This window comes from Microcaecilia unicolor, chromosome 7 (genome assembly GCF_901765095.1).
Source record: "Microcaecilia unicolor chromosome 7, aMicUni1.1, whole genome shotgun sequence".
NCBI classification, from domain to species: Eukaryota; Metazoa; Chordata; class Amphibia; order Gymnophiona; family Siphonopidae; genus Microcaecilia; species Microcaecilia unicolor.
This window is the reverse complement of record NC_044037.1, coordinates 277,207,285-277,223,424: the sequence shown is the minus strand read 5'-3', so window position 1 is coordinate 277,223,424 and position 16,140 is coordinate 277,207,285. Positions and strand designations below refer to the sequence as shown.

General features: G+C 42.2%; 2 protein-coding genes across 3 annotated transcripts in view; both read right to left on the bottom strand.

Moving 5' to 3' along the window:
• The window catches only part of HACD2 (3-hydroxyacyl-CoA dehydratase 2), a 62,892-nt gene that overhangs the window by 27,186 nt on the left and 19,566 nt on the right, over positions 1 to 16,140 (bottom strand). The window contains exons 3-4 of one of the 2 annotated variants that reach the window (XM_030208782.1): positions 5,760 to 5,877; positions 5,030 to 5,048 (exon numbers count right to left, since the gene is read on the bottom strand). In XM_030208782.1, the coding sequence (XP_030064642.1) occupies positions 5,030 to 5,048; positions 5,760 to 5,877 (137 nt within the window). Of the gene's footprint in view, positions 1 to 5,029; positions 5,049 to 5,759; positions 5,878 to 16,140 lie in introns of those variants that run through there. The other variant, XM_030208783.1, reaches the window with a different exon arrangement.
• FAIM (Fas apoptotic inhibitory molecule) overlaps positions 1 to 16,140 on the bottom strand; it is a 123,854-nt gene that overhangs the window by 88,298 nt on the left and 19,416 nt on the right. The window lies entirely within an intron of this gene.

Here is a 16,140-nt window from a genome sequence, read left to right as displayed (position 1 = left end):
TTCGTGTTCAAACCGGGAAGTATATCACACCGTTCTCAAAGCAGCTATCTGGCTCCAGGCAGGGCTCAGCTGCTGGTTCTCAGGATGATGCTCAGCAACTTTTCTACTTGCTGGCTCTTTTCTTAATAGGCCCCATTTCTTGCAGCTTAATTATAAGTTTGCCTCTGCCTCACTTTCATCTTGTGTAGTTTTCTCTATCATGGGCTCCATTAGAGTTCTTGAAACATGTGCAGATTCCAATATCATATTTAATGATTTGAGTAAATTTGCCCCTTTCAGTTTTATCTCACCTACTTACACTCAGTCACAATGAACAGCATTTTTGCACTATACAGAAGATGAGAAACCCCCAGGAGTAAACCTCCCACCCTCAATAGATGGATCCAATTTTTTTAATAGTGTTTCAAGTCAGGGTATAGCAGTCTCAAACTGTTGTTTCTCACTCCTTTTCCTCCTATTGTACCTTAGAAGTAATTATCCCAGCCCATTTCCTCTTTATTAAAATCAGTTGTAACCTAGGCTCCTTGTGGGGTCTCTCTTTCCTTACCTTTGTAGTTTTAATTATTGTAAAATGATTAAATATTTTTCTTATTTGTGGTATATTAAAGTTAAAATGTCTACCATATTACAAATTTTGGTATCATTCACAAAAACGTAAACCTTATCCAAAAGCCCTTCTGCAATGGAGTTCACTCGGAGATTAAGGGTGTTAACAGTGGAGTGCTGCAAAGATTGGTCCATGATCTTCTATCCTTTTTTTTGCCTCTCAAACTCCCTCACTTCAAGGTCCATACCAAGGGTGCTCAATTTATTTATGTCACCTATCCTGAACCATGCCAAAGGTTATGCTGAAACCTAAGTACACCACATCTAGGGCCCGATTCTATAAATGGTGCATAAAATTAATGAACGCTAGGCAATCATGCCTAAGCCTAGTCTAAATACCACATGTAAATTTACACACGGTATACAGAATACATTTAAGCGTAGTAAATGCGACTGAATCTTCGCGTGTCCATTTATGCCAGTGAAAAGCTGGTGTAAATCCCTGCGTGTAGATTTATGCACACTGGCCCATATTGATTTTGGAACGCTCATTTCCATGCCCACAGCCACACCCTTTTTGCCTGTGCGCGTCAGAATTTAAGCACAGTATGTAGAATATGCTTAGCAATCTGTGCGTAAATTCTAATTTTCACCAATTATTGCTTAAGAGTTGTTGCTTATTAAAACAATTAATCTATATGCGTAGTTCTAAAATACGCCCTGATTTACACACAGAGATGCGCATAAATCTAGGCACGCTATATAGAATCCAGTGGCTAGCGCTCTCCCTTGATCCAACTTTCTAGTCATCCAGTCAAGAAAATTAATCAGATTCGTTTGACAAGCCGTGTAGTAAAAATCATGTTGCCTTGGATCCTGCAATCCATTGGATTCCAGAAACTGCACTATCCTCTGTTTTAGCAGAATTTCCATTTGTTTACTCACCACAGAGGTCAGATTAACCAGGCTGTAGTTCCCAACCTCTCCTTACTTCCACTTTTGTGGAGAGGGACAATTCTCAAACAGGTAAATTAGGGGACTGAAAATATTTGCACTGGTTGACAGTCAAATGGAGAATTCAATTTAAAGCATTTAAGTTTGATATTTAAATCATTAAAACACTGATGTACCTCTTTCTTTAACAATATCATTAAGAATTTACTGTCCTCCATATCCTCTGTGGTCTGCAGACAAGCCGTTGTTGGATGTACCAGATTAGACTGATGATTCCAGAGCAGAGATATTTTATGTGGAAGGCGCAAAACTTCGGACTGTTCTCCCTGCGGGCTTATGCAGTATGAAGAACCATCTGCAATTTTGAAAATCACTGAAGGCATATTTGTTTCAACAAGCCTTTTAGATTGTGCTAATATGTTTTTTGAATTGCAATGTCACAAGACTGGCCCATAGACAAGATTTACTTTGTGTGTTATATGATCTTCCGTACACGGAATATCATCTGCAGTGTTTTATATATATTTTTGTTGAATTTTAGGTTGTTTTATGCAATTGACTTTGTTTTATGATAATTATGTATATTTTATTATGAATATTTTTATGAAAGCCACCTAGCACAGTATAAACTGTGCAATAAATACTCAAATTTAAAAGCAATAGGGGCAGAGCTTACCAACACCACACAGTGATTTTGCTTTGAAAACTCCCACATATGGGTTTCTGCCATAGACTTAATCCCTGTTGCAAAGGAGGTACAAGATCTGCAAGTTCTAGCACACCCATAGCCCCTGCATCTCTGTGAGCATATGCTTACAGGTTCCACGCAGGGCTTCAAAATTGCTACTTAAGGCTGCAGAAGGCATCATTAAATTTAGATTTAAGGTTTATAATGATTAATATATTAGTTAAAGATAGGGACTTTCCACATTAGCAATGACAATACAGCATTTCATTTCAACAAGAAAGCATGTCATTTCAAACTTAATGTTTGATATATCACCATTGCAAGGAAGCAACATAATGGCACAAATGATTAACATAATGGCTGTCTCTCCAAATTAACTACCATTGTATAGCAGGTGCGTAGCTACGGGTGGGCCTGGGTGGGCCCAGGCCCACCCAATTTCAGCTCAGGCCCACCCACTGAAGCACGCGCGCACACTGTACAGCAGCGTAGCGACCACGGCAGAAACGGCTCCCGCTCGCTCTAGCTCAGCTGATCTCTCCAGGGCAGGCTCCAGCCCAATTTCAGCTCAGGCCCGCCTGCCCGCCCACCGACGTGGCAAGCGCACACACTGCAGCAACGTACCACGTCGCGCAGTCGTGGCCATCTGCTCAGGGCCGGCTCAGCTGATCTCTCCAGCAGACTCATCCCGCCTACCGTCAGCTCGGGGTGGGGGCACAGGAAAATGCAGTTGTTGCAGCAGCAGGTCCCGTCGCGGCCGCGCAGCGCGTCGTAGTTCCCTCCATCCATATGATACTACGCGGTGGTACCTTAGGACGTGGCTGCTGTGTGCGGCGGTGTGCTCCACTCGCATCTGAGGGCAGGTTAAAAAAAAATAGCTGCAGGTGCACGCAGGCCGGGTCGAGTATTGAACTAGAGCCTCAGCCTGGCCCTGCCCTGTGGAAATTGGAAAGCTTCGAGTCCGAGTTAGATCATTTGAGAATCGAGTTCCTGCCAGTGCCAGCCCAGCAGGTAATACAATTGTATATGCTTTTTTTTTAAATCATAATATATATATATATATCCCACCCATATTATCTCTGGGCCCGGCCAAAATGTCTGGCTACGCCACTGTTGTATAGTAAATTGTTCCATTAAAGAACTGAAAATGGTAGTACAAATTTGGTTTTACCTGACAATTTTGTTCCCTCGAGTCTTACCTGCCCAGTCCAGAACAAAGGGCTGAGAGGTATTTATTTATTAACAGGCACTGGATATACCACCAATTGCATCGGAGTGTTGCTGGGTGGTTTATAACCTATTCACTGTGGACTGGTCTGCTGGACAATAAGGAAAAAGTTCTAATTTGTTTGCAGTTATGTTGCTCTTTGCCTTCCACAACCAACTGCTTAGTTTAACCCGTTGGTTGATTACTTAATGTTGTTTACTTGGACATCTTTATTTATTTGTTTGCTCCATTATTTAACCCATCCTCCCGATAACGCCTAGAACGGGTTACAAAATTAAATCATAATAGGGTTAAACATAAAAACAAACATTACCGCTTCTCTTCTTAAAACACTTCAAATGGTTCACAATACTGTAGTCCTTCTCCTCTCTTATGTGACCTGCTCTGCTCACATCTCTCCGCTGTTATTCATGCACCACTGGCTCGGTCCTCTTTCGTACCCAACATAAAATTCTGACCTTGTCCCATAAGATACTTCACAGTGGTACCCTCTCCTACCTCTGGTCATACATTACATCCTACAACCCCTCAAACTTTCCCTTTTGCTCATGATCACCACCTTGTCATTCCTTCTGTTAACTGCTCTCAACTTGAATCCATGGGACACCACGACTTCTACTGTACTGCCCCCTTCATTATGAAATGCTCATGCTCTTCCCATTTCCCTTCAAGCCAAACCTTCCCACTTTTACTTTACAACCCTATTGAAGGCTTACCTCTTCTCCCAAGCATTTCCTAGGGCACTGGCATGACACGTCTGGTCAGTTGGGTAGCTGACACAGATTCTCTCCCTTTTTTCCCCCCAATTTTTCTCTGCTTTCTACTTTCCTCTCTCTATTTATAGTTCCTTTCCACTCCTGATTAGCCTTTATTGATTACCACTTTGCTTGTTTGTGAAAGACAGTATATCAAGTGCTTAATAAACACACATTAATAGTTAAAACAAGCAAGAAAGACTATTATATCCTACTCTTTTGCATTAGTAAGAATAAATACAAGCAGAAAGGATCTGAAGACTCCTTTTATCTACCCCTATTACTCAGAAGTGAGCTGGAAATTCATGAACTAGATTTGGGAATTAAATTCAGATTTTTGGTGCCCGTTTTATTTCACAGCTGCTGTCTGCTGACCATTTTCATTCTCTCTCTCTCACTGGCTGCAATAAGTGGGATATATTTTCCTTCAGAAAAAAGGATGAATGACTTGATGTCCTTTTTTTGTCAAAAGGGCAAATCCAAATCATGAACATACATACTTGCATTTTCAGATGTTCAGAAAACCACCATTAGCACAAACATTAACTTTTCAGATCTTTTCTCTTTCTGAAGAGTTCTCCTCTGGTTCATCAGCAGCCAGAGCCATATAAAATAGTAAACCTATTTCAGAATTCAGTGTTGCCAACTGATACTGGTGTTTACACTACATTAAGGACAAAGACCACTTTTATCAAGCCGTGGCAGCGGTTGCCACGCAGCAATGCCAACACAGCCCATTCAAAGGATTACCGCACCGGCAGCCGCTAGAACGGCTTGATAAAAGGGGGCCAAAGGTCTATAAGAATTTCTGACCTAACTCACAATATTTGTCAATTTAAAAAAATTGTGAATTCTTACCTATTGCACAATGCAGGATCTAGAAGTAAAAACACATTCAAATGAGTAAAGGTTTCAGCTTGCTGCAACTTTTAAATCACAAATAACATTCTATGAATATTTGTTGATATTTGTGTGTCACCTTTTTGAATTCAATGGCTCGTACTATTCATCCACTGAAATAGCTGTTGGAGAGATCTAATTGTTCACATTCAAAATGTACTGAAATATTTTTAAATTTTATTTTTCCTTTATTAATTACTAAGGCAACCAGAACAGAGTAGTTTGTACACTATCATCATTTGATCAGTGCCTACAAGGTGTAGGAATTGATCGATCCACATCCAAATTATTCGTACTAATTATTCTTAAATTTCCACAACAATACACACCAACATCAATGCCAATTATGTCTCTGTGAACACAGACAGCAGAACTGGTGAATCTTATGCAGACAAAATATACTTCACAGAGCAAAATTGGTACAAGACTGGAATTTCTCTAGCACTATTCTGTGAATGAGCAAAAAACATAACAGCTCATCGTCTAGATGGAGCAATGATAGAAGGCTTGCTTGGAAAGGATGGCTGACAAAATAGCAGTTCTTTATGTATAATGGTGAAGAAAAACCCTATAGTCCTGATTGGAGAACTCCTAGGAACCTCACGCATTCACACTCAATTTACATGGCTTCATTTCATTTTATATAGCTATTTTGACAGGGCAACAAATAGTAAGTTGTGGTACCTACCTCAAGAAGTGCTCCAGTCTGGAAAAATTTCAAGGGCTTCTCAATTGAATAGTAGAGATTGTGATAGTTACCCTTGGCCAAATATGCGCGTACAAGTCCAACTGCTATTACAAGCCACCTGAGAAAAATAAAAATAAAGATATTTAATACTAGTCATCTGGCTTTCAATGAACTTGAGGTGATGTCCCAAAAAAAAATAAACTATAAAAACATATATGCATTGCCCATATCAGAAAACCACAAAACCTCTTAACGTTAGGCTGCAAGTTCTAACACAGCACAGAAAGGCAGTTCCAAATACACAAGATTCCCAAACATCAAATAGTTTTGCACCCGTTTTAAAGATTTCCTAAATGAGAGGTCATATACGAGAATGCACACTTGACTTCAGTATACCTGATGTCTGCCACTGATAGAACTAAAGAGAAAATCCTAGAAAGACCTTAATGGTCTTCCAGAAGAGTATATTTTCACATAGCACATCAACACTGAACACACTGAACACCTGGGCTGATAAGCAGGCTTTAAACCAAGCAGATTACAGCCTCAGTAAGTCTGCTTAAATAACGGGACATTTATTGGTTATATGAAGTGCTAAGAAAAAGTCTGTGGATACCACTACAGAATTACTACTTCTTATCATATCCTTGTTTAATTGAAGCCATCTTTTTCTGATACAATAATAAACAGTTCTGTATTTTTTGAGACACAAAGTACAATTTGGTAATTAATTGTGCTAAGGACACTGGGGTTCACTTACTATTTAACAACCTAGAAACAGGTACATAGGGCTGGATATTCAAAGGAGTTTACACATTTACCCCCAGATTCTATATAGTGCGCTTAGATTTAGGTGCTGAAATTGGCAGATTCTATGACACCACCTGTAACTTAATTGGCTTAACAAGCTAATAAGTACTGATAACAGCACTTTACAAGCAATAATGAGCACTAATTAGCACTGATTAGAATTTAGGCACACAACTCGCTAAATGTATTTTGTAACAATGTGCACCAAACTTCTAACCAGCAGAAGCAAAAATGGGCGTGGTTATGGGAGTTGCGTGGGCATTCCAAAATTTAGTTACAGAATATGGCTCAGTGCACCTAAATCTAGTGTTCCTGCATATTTGACAAAACATCTGTATACTGTCCAAAATACTGTTGCCAGGATCTTGTTTCACATTACAAGATAAAACCACATTGCACTACTGGTAACTGAGCATCACTGGCTTTCTATCGCTTATAGGGTACAATTTTTCATCACTGGTTATACCCCTGCGTTCTTTACACGATGGCCGCTTATTCATCCAACTAGTTTTTTGTACTCACTGGGACTGCACTTGGTAATCAGCTTTTTGTTTTTTTTGTAGCACCTTCCCTATAGAACTCACTCCTATGGACCATATACCTCGAATCTTCCCTCTTCAAATTTAAATATGCTCTTAAAACCTCACTTTTCCATCAAGCATTCTCAGTGTGCTGGTAAATTTATAACGGGCTCTCTCTCCAGGCGTAGCTAGCCCTGCAATTGGGGGGGGGGGGGGTGGAGGAGGGAGTGCATGGGTGGATTGGCAGGGACAACACATGCCTCTCTCTCTCCCCCCCCCCCCCCCCCCACCTTGTGCAGACAAACTAGGCATACCTCTGCTGGCAGGGATGCTGAGCCCCACCAGCCAATAGATGGAACTGCCACTATTCCCCATTGCTTCTTTCTGGCTCTGAGCAGCATGCTGGGACTCCTCTCGCATGCACAAGAAGTCCAAGCCTGCTGCTCAGAGCTGGAAACAAGGAGCGGGGAGCAGCAGTCTATTTACTTGGCTGACAGGGCTCAGCATTCCCGCCAGCAAAGTAAAAGAGAATTCAGAAGGGGGCACGAGCCCACACTTTGGGAGCCAGTTGTTAGAGTAGTCATGAGGGTAGGGGGCTACTTTAACAACCAGCTCCCAAAATTCTTCAAAACTTACATAGCTCTCGCAAGCCCATGAGAGCCTGCTCCAGCACACTACTGGGCATTCCCCTCAGTAGTTGGCAACAGGTAGCTCTCCATGGCATGAGATCTTAATCTGTCACTATCTCTGCTCTCTGACTTAACTTTCTTTCCTATTGAACAATGGCATTCTTTTCTCCTCTTTAAAAAAAAGTTTTACTTTGTAAATCGCTTTGCTATGTACAACGAGGAAAGGCGGTATATCAAGTCTAAAACTGTAAACCACATTTGTGAAATGATGAAAATCACTTATGGATGCCCTTGAAGACTTCTGGAATAATGTTCTCTGGACAGATCAAAAATTGAACTCTGCAGTCGTAACAAACATTTTACATTCCAAATTAAGAACTTCAAGCATCATGGAAGAGCTTGATTTGTTGCTGCCTCAGGACCCAGCAACTTGCCATCATTAATGGAACCAAAAATTCTGCTTTATGTCAGCAAATTCTAGATGAGAACGTCAAGCTGAAGCTGAGCCATGTGGGCCATGCAACAGGACAGCGATCTTAAGGTCTGTATTTTAGAAACATATGCACGTGTATCGAGGCCGACCAAAACTGTTTTGCTACCGAAACTGTCTAACCACTATCAAACAAAACCAAAACTGCAGCCAAAACTTATCGCCTGGTTTTTGGCCAAAGCTGAAAACTAACGTTTGGTTGTGTGAATGTGAACCAGTGAAGCCCACAGGAGACTGTCAGAGCTTTCAGTTGGAAGCCCTCTGCTAAACCCACAGGAGATTATTACCCTCCGGTCCCAGAACTACAGGCACAGGCTGGCAACTGGGGAGAGCCATTTTAACAAGGACTTCAACAAGTCTGGCATGTTTAGGTTCCCAAGTCAATGCAGATGTAGATAAATATCCAAGACAGGACCTTGTGAAAACATGTGTGGAGGAGTGGCCTAGTGGTTAGGGTGGTGGACTTTGGTCCTGGGGAACTGAGGAACTGAGTTCGATTCCCACTTCAGGCACAGACAGCTCCTTGTGACTCTGGGCAAGTCACTTAACCCTCCATTGCCCCATGTAAGCCGCATCGAGCCTGCCATGAGTGGGAAAGCGCAGGATACAAATGTAACAAAAATAAAATAGATACTATTGGAGATTCTACATGGAATGTTGCTACTATTGGAAATTCTACATGGAATGTTACTACTATTGGAGATTCTACATGGAATGTTGCTATTCCACTAGCAACATTCCATGTAGAAGGCTGCACAGGCTTCTGCTTCTGTGAGTCTGACCTACGTGCAGGACGTCAGACTCACAGAAGCCTGTGCGGCCACATTGGTGATCTGCAAGGGCCGACTTCCACATGGAATGTTGCTAGTGGAATAGCATCTCAAATAGTAGCAACAGTGGAGGAGTGGCCTAGTGGTTAGGGTGGTGGACTTTGGTCCTGAGGAACTGAGTTCGATTCCCACTTCAGGCACAGGCAGCTCCTTGTGACTCTGGGCAGGTCACTTAACCCTTCATTGCCCCATGTAAGCCGCATTGAGCCTGTCATGAGTGGGAAAGTGCAGGGTACAAATGTAACAAAAATAAAATAGATACTATTGGAGATTCTACATGGAATGTTGCTATTCCACTAGCAACATTCCATGTAGAAGCCTGCGCGGCCACATTGGTGATCTGCAAGGGCCGACTTCTCAAATAGTAGCAACAGTGGAGGAGTGGCCTAGTGGTTAGGGTGGTGGACTTTGGTCCTGGGGAACTGAGGAACAGTTCAATTCCTACTTCAGGCACAGGCAGCTCCTTGTGACTCTGGGCAAGTCACTTAACCCTCCATTGTCCCCATGTAAGCCGCATTGAGCCTGTCATGAGTGGGAAAGCGCGGGGTACAAATTTAACAAAAAAAATAAATAAAAAAAATCAGTGATTACCAGCTTTTTATGCTTACCCACACTGTGCACAAACAACAAGAGAAAGTAGCACTGAGATGTTTCCCGTTTTGGATTTAGTTAAAAGACAAGCACGACATAGATCTTACTAAAATGGGGTAAGGGAGTCCAGACACTGGTCTACACTGCAGACATTATATCAGCCTGATGCACAATCCAGAATTAAAAAAACCCAAAACAAAACAAAACATCGATGTTACTGAATGCGAGGACTTATGCTCTGAAAAATTACAAATCAAGAGCAATACATTTCTCAAATTATTTACTAATATATAAACTATGATTCATTGTAATATAATTTCCCTGCTAATACTATAAACTAACCAGTACTTGTGCTTCAAAAAAATCACTGCAGGTTCCTTTCTCTTAGAATCTAGCTTCTGCATACCACAAATTCTTTAGAATGACCCAACTAGAATCCAAGTCAGAATATCCTATATAATAAAAAGCACCTCCAACGTTCTGAAGCTGACTCCGTGGCAGTGAAAGTTTGAAGGATTCGTGCTGCCTCTAACGCTGTATCCATCTCCTAAATTGACGTCACGCACTTCCGGGTTCGTCACAAACAGCACTGACCAACCACAGGATAGCAGCACGAGGCACAACCTCAACGTCTATAGCCTTCCCTTCGAGTTCGTTCCCTCAGAGTCCTGCCCTCGCGGAAAGAGGAAATGACGTCAGCAGGCGGGACTCAGAGGGAATGAAGTCGAAGGGAAGGCTACAGACGGGAGGGGCTTTCAAAGACGCAGCCGCTTCGACGGAGGTAAACAGGGGAACGAGGAGAATCGCTGGGTGGCTGGGGGGGGGGGGCAGGGGACAGAGGAGACACACTCGCACCCAGCGGTCTCACTCTCTCTGTCACACATACACACTCGACCATTCACTCTCCTCTCTCTCACAGTCACTCTCACACATACACACTCCAAGAAAAATCTTGCTAGCGCCCGCTTCATTTGTGTCAGAAACAGGCCTGTTTTACTAGTATTTAATAATTTAAAGACTATGTTTTACTTCCAAGCAAAACAGTGGAGTGGAGGAGTGGCCTAGTGGTTAGGGTGGTGGACTTTGGTCCTGGGGAACTGAGGAACTGAGTTCGATTCCCACTTCAGGCACAGGCAGCTCCTTGTGACTCTGGGCAAGTCACTTAACCCTCCATTGCCCCATGTAAGCCACATTGAGCCTGCCATGAGTGGGAAAGCGCAGGGTACAAATGTAACAAAAATAAAATAGATACTATTGGAGACTCTACATGGAATGTTGCTACTATTGGAGATTCTACATGGAATGTTGCTATTCCACTAGCAACATTCCATGTAGAAGGCTGCGCAGGCTTCTGTTTCTGTGAGTCTGTGAGTCTGACGTCCTGCACGTATGTGCAGGACGTCAGACTCACAGAAGCAGAAGCCTGCGCGGCCACATTGGTGATCTGCAAGGGCCGACTTCTACATGGAATGTTGGAATAGCAACATTCCATATAGAATCTCAAATAGTAGCAACAGTGGAGGAGTGGCCTAGTGGTTAGGGTGGTGGACTTTGGTCCTGGGGAACTGAGGAACCGAGTTCGATTCCCACTTCAGGCACAGGCAGCTCCTTGTGACTCTGGGCAAGTCACTTAACACTCCATTGCCCCAGGTACAAATAAGTACCTGTATACAATATGTAAGCCGCATTGAGCCTGCCATGAGTGGGAAAGCGCGGGGTACAAATGTAACAAAAAAAACAAAAAACCAGTCTCCACACACATAGGCCTCAGCTAATGAAAACAAACAAAAAGCCGCAGTGCTTTTACAATGGCTGACTTAGAGCCACATTTGGAGTGACAGCTGATTTATCTCCACAGAAAGGCTAATTCCTAATGATCTTATCACACTAAATTTACAGACAATTTTCTGCTAAACGTTTGTATGAAAAATATTTACTTGGAGCACTATTTACCATATAAACTCATAACTACATTACTTGCAATCGCATCACAAACATACACACACAAAAAAAAAAAAAAGAATGCAAAGAGTAGCTCCCCGTTCCCCCCACAACTACCTTACAATCCCTTGTGGTCTAGTGGTGTAGTCAGGGCAAGAGTGATCAGCAGTTGCTCTTGCTCCTGTCAGCTGTAACTTTTTACGGCTGTCTTACAAGATTTGCAACTAGAGGTCATAGCAGCCATTTCGAGAACAGAGCCAGCATAGGCAAGAGTGACTGGAGATCATTCCTGCCCCGACTGCAATCCTAGACCACCAGGGATTGCAACATAGGCCCGAGGGTGGGGGAAAAGGCAGAAAAGGCAATTCCTATTCGAAGGGGAGACAAACAGGACAAAGCACAAATTTTCGGCTTTTTCTGAAAACACAGAGTCGGTTTTGGCTGGAACCAAAACCACGGCTGTAACCTTTAGGTTAAAGTCAAAACCGGGCAGAAAAAGGACTTTGGGCCAGTTTCAGCACTGAACCGGCCTCTACACATGCATATCTGTAAAATGTCTGTTCCCACTGCACTCTACGCAAATACATATGCATTCTTGCACATTTTAGTATTTTACAAAATGCTCCATATTCGGCAGAGCCATTGTAAGCCACTGGAATTCAGCACATCCTGCTCTAGACATCTCAATTTCCACCTCAATGTTCTATCTAGAATGGGCCTTCATGGTAATACAGTAACAGACAGCAGATAACGACTGGCGTGGTCCATCTAGGTGGCTAGGAACTGTACCTGTTATTCTGTGCAGAACATGCAAGTTACCTCCTCTATGCCTCCATTTAGGATTGTAACTACCTCATCACGCAGGTTACTCCACTCGTGTTTTCCTTTGATCCCATTTTTTTTTTACTAGGCAAGAGATCCTCTGTATTTATCCCACACATTTTTGAATTCTGTCACTGCTTTAATGCATTCCATGCACGTGCCACCCTTTCAGTGAAAAAACTACTTCCTGAATTTATGACCTCTAGTTCTACCGCTTCCTCACTGTAACCCTGTCTACATAATGCGGGCTATAAATATTTTAAAATAAATGTTTATATCACCCCCATCTCTTTTCTCATCTAGGATATATTTATTAAGGTATTTAAGTCTCTTAACATGGGTCTTCTGGTGCAGACCCCATAGTATATTGGTTGCCTCTCAATGAACCACTTCAAGTCTTTTTATATCCTTAGCAAAATACAGCCTCCAAAACTGAACACAATACTCCAAGTGACTTGCCTGATGTCACAAGGAGGAGCATCAGTGGGATTTCAACTCTGGCTTCCTTGTTTCTCAGCCCACTACTGTAACCACTAGGCCAGTGTTTCCCAAGTCGATCCTGGAGTACCTCCTTGACAAGTCAGGTTTCGTTTTTAGGATATCCACAATGAATATGCATGAAAGAGATTTGCATATAATGAAGGCAGTGTTTGCAAATCAATTTCATAAATATTTATTGTGGATATCCTAAAAACCTGTCAAGGAGGTACTCCAGGATCGACTTGGGAAACACCGGCCTAGTGGTTACAGCAGTGGGTTGAGAAACAAGGAAGCCAGAGTTCAAATCCCACTGGTGCTCCTTAGGACCTCAAGCAAGTCACTTACCCTTTTCACTGCTTCAGGTACAAATCCTAGGGCAGTAGTTCCCAAACCTGTCCTGGGGGAACCTCGGTCAGTCAGAAGATCTATTTGCATATGCTAGATTTCCAATGCATGCAAAGTTACCTCATACATATTTATTGTGGGTATCTTGAAAAACTGTCTGGTTGTGGGGGGGGGGGGTCTCCTGTACAGATTTGGGATGCCCTATGCTTGGGCTGACATAAGTCTGCACAACATGTTGGTTTCTGTAAGATGTCAGCATGAACTCATTTCCAAAAGGTACAAAGACCAGTTTGCTGCCTAGCAACATTAAGAATTCAAATATGCTGTTGAAATCCTGAACAGCATGTACACCAATGACAAATTATCAGAATGCCTCACCTTTAACCAGGAAAAAAAAAAAAAAGATTTCCAGTTTAATTGGAAGTGCACAGAGCTTGTGTGCTGATGGGATGGGGAGGAGGGGGGTTGCCACATTTACGCAGGTGCAAAGTAAGAGTGCCAGCATACATCTGGGCATCAGCCAGAATGTGCTGCACATAAATATTCTCATAAAAAGTTGTGTGTATAAGATGTTTTTGTGAGGCATACAACCTTGAGCTACTATAGACAAGTTGTGAGCAAAATCCAAATAGATATTCTGGTTCATGCTCAGACTTGTGCTCAGTTTTTTTTTTTGTTTACACACGTGCAAAGACATGTCTCCTGATCTCACTTCTAAAGCTGTAGGCACTTGTTCTGGTCGCAGTAAAATGACAAAATTGGCATTTAAATCCTTTCAACCAATTAGGGATTGGGGGATGGGACTTGATATACTGCCTTTCTGTGGTTACAGTCAAAGCGGTTTACGTACTATATACAGGTACTTGTTTTGTACCTGGGGCAATGGAGGGTTAAGTAGAGGAGTAGCCTACCCAGGAAATCTTGACTGCCCCAACTTGACATTTCGTTCTTTAGATTGTAAGCTCCTTTGAGCAGGGACCGTCCTTCTTTGTGTATTTTGTACAGCGCTGCGTAACCCTAGTAGCGCTCTAGAAATGTTAAGTAGTAGTAATTATACTCACTTACATTATAAACATGCTTCTTAATGAAATAGGGCAAGTTAAAACTGTGTAAACAATACACAAAAACACCAACTAAAATCAATTCACATAAATAAATTTAAAAAGAAATCTCTTACAAGCTTTTTACAAACTGGGACTGTTTCTGGGAAAATATGACTAAAATTACGGATCCAAAGTGTTGAGAATGGCCAATTTTCAAGTCATGAGTCTAAAATATTAAGATCAGATAAACTAATCATGGAACTCATTAACTTGATCTACAATTTTCTAACCTCCTGCTGTATAACAAATTGTTTGCTCTAATAGAATTCATTAAAATCTCATTTTTTTTTGTTGTTTCTGATGACTTTAGTCATGTTTTCCCCAGAGTCAGTCACATATATGAAACCATAAAAGTAAAACGTTAATACACAATGCGAAATAACACATTCAAGAGCTGTTGATATTCACAGCCAGTTAACCGGGTACAAGCATAGGCGGTCGGTGGCCCAACTGTTTGGGGAGGCTAAAGGGGGTGGGGTTAGGGGTGGAGCTTAAATCCATAACTGTCTGATAACACACAGAAAAAAAAATAAATAAAAATAAAAGTCCCAATACCTTTTATTAAATTTAGATAGATATTAGCTATGTATCATATGTCAAAGAATAAAGTGGTTGCTCAAAGCATATACTAACCACAATCGCTCAACTGCAAAACACTATGCAAAACACACTCAGAACCTTACTGTACCATAAATATTACACTGGGCAGAACCTAATACACCAATATACCACCCATACGGAAAATGCAGACTGTCAACAATATGAAACAAGGGATCATAATATCATGATACATGTAGAGCCACAAAACACCCTAATTCATGTTTAATGTGGGATAAAATGCCATAAATAAGTAAATAAATATAAACTTTTAGTGTTGAGCACCTAATTCTCAAAGTGGACATATTCCAAACACTATAATGAAAATAAAATGATCTTTTCTACCTTTGTTGTCTGGTGACTTTGTTTTTCTGATCATGCTGGCCCAGTATCCGATTCTGCTGCTATCTTTCCTCTTAACTCCGTTTCCAGGGCTTCCTTTCCATTTCTTTCTTTACTTTCTGCCTTTCTTCTTCATTTCTTGCCCTAAATCCGTAAGTAAAAGCTGGGTCCTCCACAGACTTGACTGTCCAGTGGATCCAGCTTCTGCCTATTTTCTTCCTCCATGTGCAGTTTTTCTCTCTTTAAATCAAATATTACCACCATGGCTGAATATCAGCTCTCCCCCGCAGGTTCAGCAAGCACTCTTTCCCCCTCCGCCCCCAGTCCACATCTATAACTTGTCTCCCCCTCCAGGGTCTTACATATTTATTTTCTTCCTCCTGCCTGCCTGCCCTCCTTCCCTACCCCACCAAGGACTATCAGAGCAGCACTTTCAGCTCTCTTTCTCTCCCAAAGGTTCAAGCTGAACCTTTGTGAGAGAGCTGAAGGCCTCATCTCTCTCTCCCCCAAAGATTCAGCAAGCAAGCTCTCTTCTGCCACCCCCCTCCAGTCTCTCCCTCTAAGTCCCACTATAATTTCTGTAGCCCTGCCTTTAAACGAGCCCACCCCCCTTTACTGACAGGCTCTCATTCTCCCCCCCCCCCCCCCCGGTGCACTATTTATTCCTCGTACTCCCTCCCTGCAGTCCCTATAATTAGCGTCTCTCTCTATCCCTCTCACTCCCTCCAATGTGCTTTAGATCACCCATCGCTGCCGGTAGCGGCACACCAACCTTATTACAGCTTGCTACGGGCCTTCGGCATGACGCTGACGGCATGACGTGCCCCGCCTCCTCTGACCAGCCTTCCTTATGATGCGTCCAGCCCTCGCGGAAGCAGGA